The sequence below is a fragment of the Leucoraja erinacea genome, chromosome 8, assembly GCF_028641065.1.
Source record: "Leucoraja erinacea ecotype New England chromosome 8, Leri_hhj_1, whole genome shotgun sequence".
Taxonomy (NCBI): domain Eukaryota; kingdom Metazoa; phylum Chordata; class Chondrichthyes; order Rajiformes; family Rajidae; genus Leucoraja; species Leucoraja erinaceus.
Genome location: NC_073384.1, coordinates 3,675,546 through 3,691,314, shown reverse-complemented (window position 1 = coordinate 3,691,314; position 15,769 = coordinate 3,675,546). Strand labels below are relative to the sequence as shown.

At 46.3% G+C, this 15,769-nt stretch overlaps 1 protein-coding gene across 1 annotated transcript in view; it reads left to right on the top strand.

The window, feature by feature from the left end:
• macrod2 (mono-ADP ribosylhydrolase 2) overlaps positions 1–15,769 on the top strand; it is a 1,271,393-nt gene that overhangs the window by 1,240,534 nt on the left and 15,090 nt on the right. Inside the window, exon 14 of the mRNA XM_055638840.1 lies at positions 2,411–2,500. Coding sequence (XP_055494815.1) covers positions 2,411–2,500 — 90 coding nt within the window. The remainder of the gene's footprint in view (positions 1–2,410; positions 2,501–15,769) is intronic.

Sequence of the window (15,769 nt, the reverse complement as noted above, 5' to 3'; positions counted from 1 at the left end):
GGAGAAGGTGACAACAAAGCAAACAGAGATAAAATGTAGTCGGAGACAGTCGGACTGGGGAGAGGGAGGGGGATGGAAAGAGGGAAAGCAAGGGTTACTTGAAGTTAGAGAAGTCAATATTCATACCGCTGGGATGTAAGCTGCGCAAGCGTAATATGAGGTGCTGTTCCAATTCAGGCAGCATCTCTGGAGAACATGGACATGTGACGTTTCACGTCCAGTCCCTTCTTCTCTCCTGAAAAAGATCCTGACCCAAAGCGTCACCTATCCATGTTCTCCACAGATGCTGCCTGACCCGCTGAGTTACTCCAGCACTGTGTGTGTTTTTTGGAAAACAGCACCTGCAGTTCCTGGTGCCTACATTTAACATGACCTTCGGGGTCTCGACCCGAAATGTCTGAAGAAGGGTTTCGGCCCGAAACGTTGCCTATTTCCTTCGCTCTATAGATGCTGCTGCACCCGCTGAGTTTCTCCAGCACTTTTGCCTACCTTCGATTTTCCAGCATCTGCAGTTCCTTCTTAAACATGCACCCTTTCCCAACTCTAGAGTATTATTTTTATAATGAGGCCACATTAAACACAGAGTTTCTCCAGCATTTTTGTCTACCTTCGATTTTTCCAGCATCTGCAGTTATTTCTTGAACATAAAACTATCGTTAGCATAATTTCACAAAGTTCTTCCTCTGAAGTAGTGAACGTTGAGTTAGATTCAGGGAGCTTTTGCTTGCTTATGGGGAATTTTGTTCACAATATCGCAAAAGGTTACAGAACTTTTTATGTTACTGGCGAATCTGTGTATGCAGGTGTGTGGCTGCACCCACAAGATCAGCCCCAGATCCCACATGAATTAATCACCATGGAATGTTTTTGCAAATTGTGCTCATTTGAGAGCCTTCATGATGACTTGACAAGTTTCATTCAGGGGAGAGGGGGGTTTCGGCCCAAAACGTTGCCTATTCTTTCGCTCCATAAATGCTGCCGCACCCGCTGAGTTTCTCCAGCACTTTTGCCTACCTTTGATTTTCCAGCATCTGCAGTTTCTTCTTGAACATGCACCCTTTAACAGCTCTAGAGTATTATTTTATCATGAGGCCGCATTTTCAAAGGCTGCACGGTGGCGCAGCGGTAGAGTTGCTGCCTTACAGCGCCAGAGACCCGGGTTCGATCCTGACCAAGGGTGCTGTCGGTACGGAGTTTGAACGTTCTTCCCATGACCATGTGGGTTTTCTCCGGGTGCTTTGGTTTCCTCCAACACTCGAAAGACACATATTCTTGTCGGTGAATTGGCTTCGGTAAAATAGTAAATGATCCCAAGTGAGTTAAATCGTGCTAATTTAGAGTCTGAAGAAGCGACTCGACCCAAAACGTCACCCATTCCTTCTCTCCAGAGATGCTGCCTGCCCCCGCTGAGTTACTCCAGCATTTTGTGCCTGTCTTCGGTTTAAACCAGCATCTGCAGTTCCTTCCCACACAGAAGCGAGCGAGAATACAGGGTGATCGCTGGTCAGCACGGATTCGGTGGGCTGAAGGGCCTGTTTCCAAACTGTATCTCTAAAGTCTAAATTAAGAATCTAACTGCTTATGTATGTATATGATCGGTGCCCCGCTCCCTGCCATGGATGCCCTCCACCGCAAACGGTGTCTGAGACGGGCCGGGAAAATCATCAAGGACCCTAACCATGAACTGTTTGTCCTCCTCCCATCAGGGAGGCAGTACAGGAGCCTCAGGTCTCGCACAAGCAGGCTGAGGAACAGCTTTTACAATAACACCAGTACACTGCTGAACTCACAGTCCCGACGCTAGCTATCTTTTATACTCTCCCATCTGTATACATTTATTTGCCTATGTACCAGTTTAATTCATCCACAGTGCACATATTGTTTAACCAGTATTTTTATTTCTACTATCTTGCACTATGACCAGACGCTAAACTGCATTTTGTTGTCCCTGTACTCGTATTTGTGCAATGACAATAAAGTTGAATCAAATCAATCAAATCAAATCAAATGAGCTTATAAAAATAATTTGCAATAATTTTAAACATAAGATCAGGGATTTACACTTCGATTAAACTTGTTTGTGTGCTTGTTGTATTAATCAAACTGCGATAAGATGCAACTCGTAAAAGGTGTGTTTCTTTTTTTAAATTAATTTGCAAAGATTGCATTTTAGACGTCCTGCTTAAATGTTCTGGATCGTGGCCAAAATTTGCAGCTGTCCTACAGGAGAAAATGGAAGGGAAAGCACTTTTGGATTTTACATCTCTCATGTAACCTAGGAAACCAGCATCCTGAAAATGATTTTTTTGCTGTCTAAGTATCACCTTGACATCTTGAAAGCTGGAGATCGTATTAGCGTGTTTTTGAAAAGTGCCCTTTTTTCACATTTTTAAAAATTGTTTATTTTTAGATAAACAACAAGAAGACAATGTAATGCTTAGCCAACCTTGCACCCAGATAGAAGAAATCGAGATGGGAAACTCCCAAGAACAGACAGAGGGTAAGAACCTATTTACACATCATAAGTTCATATGTTCTAGGAGTAGAATTAGACCATTCGGCCCATCAAGTCTAATCTGCCGTTCAACCATGGCAGATCTACCTTTCCCTCTCAACCCCATTCTCCTGCCTTCTCCCCATAACCCCTGATACCCGTACTAATCTAGGATCTATCTACCTCTGCCTTAAAAAAATATCCATTGGCCTCCACAACCTTCTGTTGAATTCCACAGATTCGTCACCCTCTAACTGAAGAAATTCCTGCTCATCTCCTTCCAAAAGGAACGTCCTTTAATACTGGGGCTGTGACCCCTGGCCCTGGAACCCCCATTAGTAAACAAATCCTCTCACATCCACTCTATCCAGGCCTGTCACTATTTGGTAAGTTTCAAAAACATCCAGAATAACTAGCGGTCTATTTCCACGTACAATTATCTTAAGTGCCTATGCATAGTGTTACTTGTACTGAATTGCTACTGCCAGCTTTTTTTCCACGAGTAGTAGCTCTACTCAATAACTTAATTAAGAATAAGGAGTAAGCCATTTAGAACGGGGACGAGGAAACACTTTTTCTCACAGAGAGTGGTGAGTGTGGATTTCTCTGCCTCAGAGGGCAGTGGATGGAGGTTCTCTGGATGCTTTCAAGAGAGAGCTAGATAGGGCTCTTAAAAATAGCAGAGTCAGGGGATATGGGGAGAAGGCAGGAATGGGGTACTGATTGTGGATGATCAGCCATGATCACATTGAATGGCAGTGCTGGCTCGAAGGGCCAAATGGCCTACTCCTGCACCTACTGTCACCAAAAATCTTAGGCCTCCTTTTGCTCTGGTATTTTATTGAATTCACATGTTTAATCAAAGATGTTTTATTATTAATGTTTAATGTTTTATGTGTCGTTCCTAACTATCACTGTATGCCATGTTGTCACTTGCGGGCGGAGCACCAAGGCAAATTCCTTGTATGTGAATACTCGGCCAATAAACTTATTCATTCATTCAACAGCAGACAAAAATGAATTTCACTATACCTCGTAACATGTAACAGATAAAGTACCGTACCATTCCAATTTATATTATTTCTGCGTATCTTTCAAATGCTCAGAGATGGGGGAGTTGAGGACTATGGGGAATTGGTACTGGAGAGCCGCAGGCACGGTGTCATAAATCTGGAAAGGGTGCAGAGAGGATTAACGAGGACATTGCCAGGACTCGAGGGCCTGAGATATAAAGGGGAGGTTGGGCAGGCTGGGACTATATTCTTTGGAGCACAGCTACGATGAGGGATGATCTTATGAAGGTGCATAAAATCTTGAGGGGAATAGATAGGCTGAATGCACACAACCTTTCACCGATGGTATGGGGAGTCAAGAATCAGAGGACATATGTTGAAGGTGAGAAGGGCAAGATTTAATCGGAACCTGAGGAGCAGCTTTTACTCACAGAGGGGGCTGGGTATACGGAACAAGCTGCCAGAAAATGTAGTACAGGCAGGTACTATAACAACATTTAAAAGACACCTGAAGGTAGACACAAAATGCTGGAGTAACTCAGCGGGACAGGCAGCATCTCTGGAGAGAAGGAATGGGCGACTTTTCGGATCGACACCCGTCTTCAGACTAGTTGGGGAAAAGGGAAACGAGAGATCTAGACGGTGATGTGGAGAGATAAAGAACAATGAATGAAAGATACGCAAAAAAGTAACGATGATAAATGAAACAGGCCATTGTTAGTTGTTTGTTGGGTGAAAACGAGAAGCTGGTGCAACTTGGGTGGGAGAAGGAATGCCGGGGCTACCTGAAGTGAGAGAAATCAATATTCATACCACTGCCCAAGCAAAATATGAGATGCTGCTCCTCCAATTTGCGTTTAGCCTCACTCTGACAATGGAGGAGACCCAGGACAGAAAGGTCAGTGTGGGAACGGGAAGGAGAATTAAAGTGCCCAGCAACCGGGAGATCAGTTCAGGTGGACTGAGCAAAGGTGTTCAGTGAAAAGACACCTGGGCAGGTAAATGGATAGGAAAGGTTTGGAGGGATATGGGCTACATGCGGGCAAATGAAACTAGCTTACATGGGGCATGTGGTTAGGCAGGGGCGAGCTGGGCCGAAGGGCCTGTTTCCGTGCCATATTCAGACTTTGTGACTGCTCCATCCGTGATCATATAACCATATAACCATATAACAATTACAGCACGGAAACAGGCCATCTCAGCCCTACAAGTCCGTGCCGATCAGTCATGGTCATATTGAATGGCAAGGCTAGGCCTGAGGCCTGAAGCCTGAGGCCTGAGGCCTGAGGCCTGAAGCCTGAGGCCTAAGGCCTGGTCCAACTCAAACTCATAGAGAAACATGCCCTTCGGCCCAACTGATCCGTGCCGACCAAAATGCCCCATCTGAGCGAGTTTTCTTTTCCTGTGTTGGGCCCATACCCTTCTGAACCATTCCCATCCATCTACCTGTCCGATTGCCTTTTAAATGCTATTTATTCGTGTTGTCGTGTACGCTACCCACTTAGAAACTTAATCCATGCCATCAATAACTCGAGGCTCAACGTCCAAAATGCTGTTCTTATTGACTTGCTGGGAAATTAAGTGAGTTATAAGGAATCTTTGTCTCGTTCATGCCTGGACGCTGGCCAAATCTGGTAATTATATTATGCAAACGCATGGAGCTGCAGGAGAGGGTGCAGAACACTGAGGATACAAGGAACCGCAGGTGCGGGTTTACCAAAAAAGTGTTGGAGTAACTCAGCATCTCTGGAGAACCGGGCGCGTTTTCGAGTTGGGATCCTTGTTCAGACTGATACCTGTGGGTGTGGTAGTGGGTCCGTGTCAGATCATAAGATCATCAAGGGCCTGTCTCACTTACGCGACCGTTACAGGCAACTTCCGGCACCCGTCATAGGTCGCCAACATTTTCAACATGTTGAAAATTCGGCGGTGACCAGAAAGACGCTGCGACTCTTTGGAGACCTCTCACGACCATATGGTAGAATTAGGCCATTCGGCCCATCAAGTCTACTCCACCATTGGCTGATCTATCTCTCCCTCCTAACCCTATTCTCCTGCCTTCTCCCCATAACCTCTGACACCAATACTATCCACTGACTTGGCCTCCACAGACGTCTGTTGCAAAGAATTTCACCGTATCACCACCCTGTGACGAAATAAATTCCTCCTCATCTCCTCCTAAAAGGAACGTCCTTTAATTCTGAGGCTGTGACCTCGAGTCCTAGACTCTCCCACTAGTGGAAACATCCTCTCCACATCCATTCTCTCCAGGCCTTGCACTATTCGGCACCTTTCAAAACATCCAGAATAACTTGCGATCTATTGCCGTGTATGATTATCTAAGTAAAATTGTAAAATTATTGGGTTCCATTGGTTTATTGAAGATCGTGCGTTTGTGATTGTCCCAGTGAGGTTGGGCAGAGATTCGAGCCATAGACAATAAACAATAGACAATAAACAATAGACAATAGGTGCAGGAAGAGACCATTCAGCCCTTCGAGCCAGCACCGCCATTCAATGTGATCATGGCTGATCATCCCCAATCAGTACCCCGTTCCTGCCTTCTCCCCATATCCCTCTGACTCCTCTATCTTTAAGAGCCCTATCTAGCTCTTTCTTGAAAGTATCCAGAGAACCGGCCTCCATCGCCCTCTGAGGCAGAGAGTTCCACGGATTCACAACTCTCTGTGAGAAAAAATGTTTCCTCGTCTCCGTTCTAAATGGCTTACCCTTTATTCTTAAACTGTGGCCCCTGGTTCTGGACTCTCCCAAATTCGGGAACATGTTTCCTGCCTCTAGCGTGTCCAAACCCTTAATAATCTTATGTTTCAATAAGATCCCCTCTCATTCTTCTAAACTCTAGAGTATACAAGCCCAGCTGCTCCATTCTCTCAGCATATGACAGTCCCGCCATCCCGGGAATTAACCTTGTAAACCTACGCTGCACTCCCTCAATAGCGAGAATGTCCTTCCTCAAATTAGAGGACCAAAACTGCACACAATACTCCATGCTGGAGAAACTCAGCGGGTGCGGCAGCATCTATGGAGCGAAGGAAATAGGCAACGTTATGGTCATGGCTGATCATCCAACTCAGTATCCCATACCTGCCTTCTCTCCATACCCCCTGATCCCTTTAGCCACACGGGCCACATCTAACTCCCTATTAAATATAGCCAATGAACTGTGGCCTCAACTACCTTCTGTGGCAGAGAGTTCCAGAGATTCACCACTCTCTGTGTGAAAAATGTTTTTCTCATCTCGGTCCTAAAGGATTTCCCCTTTATCCTTAAACTGTGACCCCTTGTCCTGGACTTCCCCAACATCGGGAACAATCTTCCTGCATCTAGCCTGTCCAACCCCTTAAGAATTTTGTAAGTTTCTATGAGATCCCCTCTCAATCTCCTAAAATCTAGCGAGTACAAGCCGAGTCTATCCAGTCTTTCTTCATATGGAAAGTCCTGACATCCCAGGAATCAGTCTGGTATAACTCCGGCGAAGCAGCCTAATCTCGGACACAGTTGCCAGCCACTTACCCGGTTGCATTCAGAGTGGAAACTAGAAGCCCCATGAGAAATTAAAGTCAGTCTCCCTCGATTTGCGCAGCCACAGCTATTTATTGCAACATCCACTGCTTTGCACAACTGAACCGTTCAAGATGTACAAGATTAATTTTCACTCCATTCAACTTTCCCTTGTCTGACATAGGGATCAGTTTAGAGGCTATTGTTTGACAGTAAGCCGGGAGAAGTTTGTCTCTGGTTCACAAGCCTCTTAGCAGGGGGAAAAAAAATCCGCTTAAAACTAATTTAAACCGAGCCATTCTATCAGTAAACCCCTGGTTAATCAGTGGCTGCATGGATTAACAAGGGAACGGAGATTAGATCATTTTAAACGGTGTGTAAGTACGTTTTGTTGGCAGCCGTGCGGGTTGAATAAGCAGAACGTATCAATACGACCTACAAGATGACATATTTCGTAAAATACACAAATTGCCGGAGTAACTCAGCAGGTCAGGCCGTATCTCTGGGTAACAAGGATACATTTTGGGTCGGGACCCTTCTTCAGGGGCGGCACGGAGGCGCAGCGCTAGAGTTGCTGCCTTACAGCGCTTGCAGCACCGGAGACCAGGGTTCGATCCCGACTACGGGTGCTGTCTGTACGGAGTTTGTACGTTCCCCCCGTGACCTGCGTGGGTTTTATCCGAGATCTTCGGTTTCCTTCCACACTCCAAAGACGTACAGGGTTTGTAGGTTAACTGGCTTGGTGTAAGTGTAAATCGTCCCTGGGTATGTGTAGGATGGCGTTAGTGTGCGGGGATCACTGGTCGGTGCGGACCAGGTGGGCCGAAGGGCCTGTCTCCGCGCTGTATCTCTAAAGTAAACTAGACTGATGAAGGGATCTATAACAGACACCACCAGGTGTCTCGGACACACGGAGTTCGAAGCTGAGAGTGATTCAGTCTGCAATGCCAGCATTGTGTGCATTCACTTCTTCCATTGCAATCAACAAATACATGTAGAGAGTATAGTTCCCAAGGAAGACCACAATAGTATTAATCAAAATAATGACTATAAAGTCACCCCATTTTAAACATTACCTTCTCATGCGTATTTACTGAACATGGCTCGTTTTTGAAGATTCACATACATTAAAAAATATATATTTTGTAACTTTATGTTTTGGAAGTATTGGGGGAGTTTTCAGTTTTACTTTTAAGGGCTTTATCCACAAATTGCAGCTGCTGTTATTTGCAGCAAAGAAAAAACTGTGACGAACATGCACTCTGACCCAACTAAGGATTACTGTGAGAACAACTCACTTTAACTCCTCACCTGGGTGGTCTCAAGTATTACTCTGTGCATAACCCTCTCCCTTTACACCAGTAGGTTGAGGACTTAACATCTGATCTCAAAAAATCTGTGCAGTGCCAGGAAAGTGCAATGTCAAAGGTCAGTCGCTAACATTTAGGGTCACCAACTCTCTCACTCCCAAATAAGGGACAAACGGTCAAAATATGGGACAAATTCCCGACGGCAATTCTTTGACGGACTCGGCTGTGGGTGGGTGAACGATGAGTTTGCCCTGGGTGTACGAACTGAGGAGTTTTGGCCCGGGGGCCACGTGACACGTCGCGCAAAGTCCAGCGCCCCATCCAACTCATGAATCGATGATCGGCCGTGAGAAGGTGGTGGTGTCGGCGGTAAGCGAAGGTCCGAAGCTCGGACAACTGGCCGGGCTGCCGACCGACCGACGGGGCCACGGGCGAGGCGCTGCTGCTGCTGCTGCACTCCACGGGCTGCACTACGTCGGGACGGGTGAGGCCAGGCCGGACAAGTTGCTCCGACCCAACAGTCCCCTCGACCTGAGTAGCAGCAGTGAAATACGGGACAAGGGTGGTCCCGTACGGGACAAACCAACTTAGCCCACAATACGGGATGTCCCAGCTAATACGGGACCGTTGGCGACCCGACTAACATTGGAGACCTTCGAACTATCGAGTCTGAAGAAGGGTCTCGACCAGAAACGTCACCCATTCCTTCTATCCAGAGATGCTGCCTGTCCTGCGGAGTTACTCCCAGCATTTTGCATCTATCTTTAATTCTACTTTACTGGACTTTACCTTGCACTAAACGCCGTCCCCTTTAAAGATTCATCATGGAAACCAGCCTCCCTTCCATCGACACCTCAGGCTACCTTGGCAAGGCCAGCAGCATAATCAAAGACCAGTCTCACCCTGGCCACTCCCTCATCTCCCCTCTCCCATCGGGCAAGAGGTACAGAAGTGTGAAAACGAACGCACACCTCCAGATTCAGGGACAGTTTTTTCCCCGCTGTTATCAGGCAACTGAACCATCCTAAGTACCAACAACTAGAGAGTGGTCCTGAACTATCTACCTCATTGGAGGCCCTCGTCCCATCTTTGATCTGACTTTATTGGCTTTACCTTGCACCAAATGTTATTGATGTTATTCCCATTATCCTGTATTTGTACACTGTGGACGGCTCGATTGTAATCATGTACGGTTAGCAAGCAACAAAAGCTTTTCACTGTACCATGGTACACGTGACAATAAACCAAACTCAACTCAACCACAAAACTCAACGCCATGAGAGGCTGCATTCACACTGGGTCTGGTTCTAGTAAATGTGAACTAGTCTTTCTAAACAACTTTAAAATGCACTTGCAAGACACATTCCAGTCTAATCCCACGTCTCTAGGGATGCGGCTCCAGCACAAAACGGCGTCTGGCCTATTTTTCTTTATTCGTGCCACCGTTGCACATCAAGGTTAGCTCCTTACGAGATGTCTAATACTCCAGTCCTCCAATTAATTCAACTGTGGGGCATTTCTGTGTGCTTCGGATTTAGCACGCTCCTTCACGGTTAAAGGGCCTGTCCCACTTCGGCAACTTTTTCCGGCGACTACAGGCGACTAGGCTGTCACCACATGGTCGCGAGGTGATGCCTGTATGGTCGTGAGTCGTCTCCTCAAGCCGCCGAAAGAGTCGTAACTTTTTTCTTGTTGCCGCTGTTCAAAACGTTTCGACGACTGTGGGCTTGACGTAGCTTGTCTTCACCTGTCGTACGTTGTCACCAGGATGACGCAGGTTGGCGGCAGGTGACGTAGGTTGCCGCCATTGGCAACTACCCACGTCAACCAGCAACAGGTACCGGCGACTGAATTGTCTTCAGTTGTCGCCGACAGGGTCGTTACTTGTCGCGGGTGGACGTGGGTTGACCGGGTTGTCGAAGGTTGTGGCCCGTGTGGTCGTAGGTGGACGTCCGAATGGGTCGGCGGTTGTCGGTAGCTTGACGCAGCTTAACGTCGACTAGGTGGGAGGTTGTCGTAGACATTGCCTTGGGGGGGGGTCCAGTCACCGTTTGTATCGGCGACCTGCTACGACTGTGACAGTCACCGAAAAAATTGCCTAGGTGGGACAGCCCTTAACATCCTAAATCAGTGAGAGGAGATGCGATGGATTTAACAGTAACCCAACAGGCTGGCTCGAAGGGCCGAATGGCCAACTCATGCACCTATTGTCTATTGTCTATTGATGGGCAAATTTTTCCCTGAGAGCTAAATCGAACTCTCATTTGAAAACATCCAGTGAATTGGCCTCCACTGCCTTCTGTGGCAGAGAATTCCACAGATTCACAACTGACAACATTTTACAACAAGAAGGGTCTCGACCGGAAACGACTCCCATTCTTTCTCTCCAGAGATGCTGCCTGTCCTGCTGAGTTACTCCAGCATTTTGTGAGTTAATGAGCCCACCCACGAGGGTCCCTTCCTCTTCTCCATTTTCCTGCGCTTCTCATGTACCACCACTCAACATAAATGCACAAAAAAAAAATCCTTCAGAAAATTTGAAAGCTATTCCCAAATTGGCTCAGAACATCAAAGATGCAGCCTCTCGCAGTCAAAAAATACTTTTGAATGACAGTCGAATATCGTGAAAAAATGTTCTAACATAAAGTCAAACTAATTGGCTCCGATTGATAGACAGTATCTCCATTATCAACAGCATTAATAAGCAATTTATGATGCGACGGGAAAGGTTCTTATTTTCACATTTCACTATTTATTACTTTTTGTTCATTTGTGCTGCAATCACGTCTACAAATATTTCGTTTGGTTTAGTTGACGTTTAAGATACAGCGTGGAAATAGGCTTTGAGATACAGTGTAGAAACAAACCCTTCGGCCCACCAAGTCCACGCCGACCATCGATCACCAGTTCGCTCACGATAGCGGTCGAGTTGCTACCTCACAGCGCCAGAGACGCGGATCTAATCCTGACCACGGGTGCTGTCTGTACAGACTTTGTATGTTCGCCCCGTGACCTGCGTGGGTTTTCTCGGAGATCTTCGGTTTCCTCCCGCATTCCAAAGACGTACAGGTTTGTAGGTTAAACGGCTTGATATAAACGTAAATCTTGTCCCCAGTGTGTGTGTAGGATAGTATTAATATGCAGAGATTCTTGTTGGTGCAGACTCAGTGGGCCGAAGAGCCTGTTTCCACGCTGAATCAATAAACTAAACTTAATTAAAGTAGTTCCACATTGTTGAGAACCAGATTTTATGTTATTATCTTGGGCAGCACGATGGCGCAGCGGTAGAGTTGCTGCCTCACAGCGCCAGAGACCCAGGTTCGATCCTGACTACGGGTGCTGTCTGTACGGAGTTTATACGTACTCTGGGTGACCTGCGTGGGTTTTCTTCGGGTGCTCCGGTTTCCTCCCACACTCCAAAGACTTGGCTTGGGGAAATTGTAAATGGGCCCTAGTGGTTGTAGGATAGCGCCAAGGGTCTGTCCCACTTGGCGATTTTTTTCGGCAACTGCCGGCATCATTGACTGACGTATCTGGTCACCGAAAAAGTCCCGACGCGGCACGATGCTGCCTGACGGCGTATTGACGTGCGGTGCTTCCTCAAGCGTCACAACATTTTTTTTAGTCGCCGCTGGATTTTGAAATGTTCAAAATCTTTGTGCGACCCTGATAAGTCAGTCAATGACGCCGGCAGTCGCCAAAAAAAGGTCCTTCAATGTATGGTTTTGTCGTGGGCAGTGCGGACTCGGTGGGCCGAAGGGCCTGTTTCAATGGTGTATCTCCAAACTAAACTAAACTATATAAAGCAGATAATTCTTTGCAACAGCAAAATTTCAGGATTATAAGTCTCACCTGTGTAAATTCTCAGCCGCAATGTGTCACAAGTGAGTGCAGTTAATTTGTCAACAAAATAGAGAGAGTACAGAGGAGATTTACTAGAATGTTGCCTGGGTTTCAACAACTAAGTTACAGAGAAAGGTTGAATAAGTTAGGTCTTTATTCTCTGGAGCGCAGAAGGTTAAGGGGGGACCTGAGAGGTCTTTAAAATGATGAGAGGGATAGACAGAGTTGATGTGGACAAGCTTTTCCCTTTGAGAATAGGGAAGATTCAAACAAGAGGACATGACTTCAGAATTAAGGGACAGAAGTTTAGGGGTAATATGAGGGGGAACGTCTTTACTCAGAGAGTGGTAGCGGTGTGGAATGAGCTTCCAGTGGAAGTGGTGGAGGCAGGTTCATTGGTATCATTTAAAAATAAATTGGATAGGCATATGGATGAGAAGGGAATGGAGGGTTATGGTATGAGTGCAGGCAGGTGGGACTAAGGGGAAAATAAATTTGTTCGGCACGGACTTGTAGGGCCGAGATGGCCTGTTTCCGTGCTGTAATTGTTATATGGTTAATTTGGAATTGTTAGTGAATGTCTTTGGCAAATGAGCTCAGACCCATCTCATAAGAAAGAGAACAACTAACCAGCCCTCTGCTCTGCAAAAGACGGTGCAGAAATCTAATGCAGACATAGAATGCTGGCGTAGCTCAGCGGGACAGGCAGCATCTCTGGAGAGAAGGAATGGGCGACGTTTCGGGTCTCAGGATGAGAGTCGGGGGAAAGGGAAACAAGAGATATAGACGGTGATGTAGAGAGATATAGAACAAATGAAAGAAAGATATGCACAAAAGTAACAATGATCAAGGAAACAGGCTATTGTTGGCCGTGGGCACCAGGTGAAAACACACCTGGCTGTGGTAGCGAGTCTGGGTTGAAAGGTGGCGGTGGAGCTGGAGAGCAGGAGGAACCACAGAGGGGGAGCAGCGAGAGAGGGTCGAATTCTAGTGATGTGTACTGACGATAGACATAACGTCCTGGAGTCACTCAGCGGGACAGGCAGCATCTCTGGAGAGGAGGACAATAGACATTAGGTGCAAGAGTAGGCCATTTGGCCCTTCAAGCCAGCACCGTCATTCAGATACAGATACAGATACAGATAGCCTTTATTGTCATTCAGACCGAAGTCTGAACAAAATTTTGTGCCTGCAGTCATACATACAATACAATAAAAAACAACAATAAACACATATTAACATCCACCACAGTGAGTCCACCTAGCACCTCCTCACTGTGATGGAGGCAAAAGTCTTAGGTCTGCTGTCTCATTCAATGTGATCATGGCTGATCATCCGCAATCAGTCCCCCGTTCCTGCCTTCTCCCCGTATCCCCTGACTCCGCTATCATCAAGAGCTCTCTCTTGAAAGTATCCAGAGAACCGGCCTCCACCACCCTCTGTGGCATGAGAATTCCACAGACTCACAACTCTCTGTGTGGAATAAGTGTTTCCTCGTCTCCGTTGTAAATGGCTTACCGCCTATTCTTAAACTGCGGCCCCTGTTTCTGGACTCCCCCAACATCGGGAACATGTTTCCTGCCACTAGCGCGTCCAAACCCTTAATAATCTTATACGTTTCAATAAGATCCTTCTTATTCTTCTAAATTCTTATACGTTTCAATAAGATCCTCTCATCCTTCTAAATTCCAGAGTGTACAAGGAATGGGTGACGTTTCAGGTCGAGACCCTTCTTCAGACTGGTGAAGACCCGAAACGTCACCCATTCCTTCACTCCAGAATTACCGCCTGGTCCTGCTGAGTTACTCCAGCTTTGTGTGTCTATTTTCAGTTCATGTCTAACATTGTGTAATACAGATTACAACCATTCAGTCATCTCCTCGTGATTTCTTTCATGACCGAGTGCATATCACAGGATTCCACCTTTGATTAATAAGCTTTAAGATAATTAAACACAAACATGACTGATGTGCACTTTGTATGTATTTCATACAGTCACTCTGGGAACTGACTCCACATACTTGCTTTAACATGCCCTTCACAAAACTAGTGATTAAATGGTGCCCAGCGCCATTTCTCATCTCTTCTCTATTGACACCGTCGTTGGCTCGTTGGCATGAGAAGCACTTGGTCAGACATGTCAGTCGTTCAAAGCTTCAGGCCGTTCCCATCGCATTGAGCATGCCTCAGGCTTCTGCAATTAGATTCAGGCTTTCACATTCCGCGGGCAGTGACTGAGTGATTTCAATGAAGGTTTGTGAAGGAAATTGTGTGTTGGTGGTCAAAGCTGTAGTTCTCCATGTGGGAGAACATCGCCAGTGAGGCAAAGGTTTAATCTGAGCAATATTGGTAATTAATTCCATGCACAAGTTTGCTTGTGTGCTTTTGTGTGTCTGTTTGTGCTTGTGTATGTGTGTGTGTCAATCTGTCTGAGCGTGTGTGTGTATGTTTGTGTGTCTGTGTGTGTGTCTGCAGGTGTGTGCATCTGTGCATGTGTGTGAGTGTATGTGCGTGTGCATGTGTGTGTGTCGTGTGCGTGTGTGTGTATGTGTGTCTGTCTGTGCGTGTCTGTCGGTGTGTGAGGGTTTGGGTGTCTGTCCATGTATGTGTGTGTGTGTGTGCATGTGCATGTGTCTGTACGTGTGCGTGTGTGTCTGCGTGTGTGCGCATCTGTCCGCCTGCATGTGTGAATGTGTCTTTCTGTATGTATGGGTGTGTGTGTGTGTCCGTGCATGTGTGTGTGTACATGTGTGCGTGTGTCTGTGCATGTGTGGGTGCACATGTGCATGTGTCTGTCGTGTGCATGTGTGTGTGTGTGTGCATGTGTGTGTCCGTGCATGTGCACGTGTATGTGTGTGCATTTGTCCGTCTGCGTGTGTGAGTGTGTGTTTCTGTGTGTATGGGTGGGTGTGTGTCTGTGCATGTGTGTGTGTGCGTGTGCGCGTGTGTGTGCGGTCCGTGTGTGCGCCTATGCACCTACGTGTGCGAATGAGAGAGGGATTTTTTTCACTTTGAGCCGTCTGCCTCCTGGCAAGTCACAGGCCATGGGATTATTGATTGAGGGTGAAAGAACTGCTCCTAGCACCTTTTGATTATGAAACAGTCATTTATGTAATTAATGGACCGATTCACAGAGTAGGATTTTGTGGGATTATGAATCTAAATTTAAAATTGTCGGAAAGTAATTTACCGTAGAAAAATTCTGGACATAGAAAAGAATGGCAGCGGTAAAGAGGTGTAATTTAATAACATTGTGGTATTGGTTTATTCTTGTCAAGTGTACTGAGCTGCAATAACAAACTTTCTTCTCTATGCCATCGAGGCAAATTATAATATACATGAATACACGTGGTAATACTGAAAAATATAAGAAACAGAGTGGGTTGGGGGAGTCCAGAACCAGGGTCAATAGACAATAGTCAATAGGTGCAGGAGAAGGCCATTCGGCCCTTCAAGCCAGCACCGCCATTCAATATGATCGTGGCTGATCATCCAAAATCAGTACCCCCTTCCTGCTTTTTCCCCATATCCCTTGATTCCTTTAGACCTAAGAGCTAAATCTAACTCTCTCATGAAAACAATCAGTG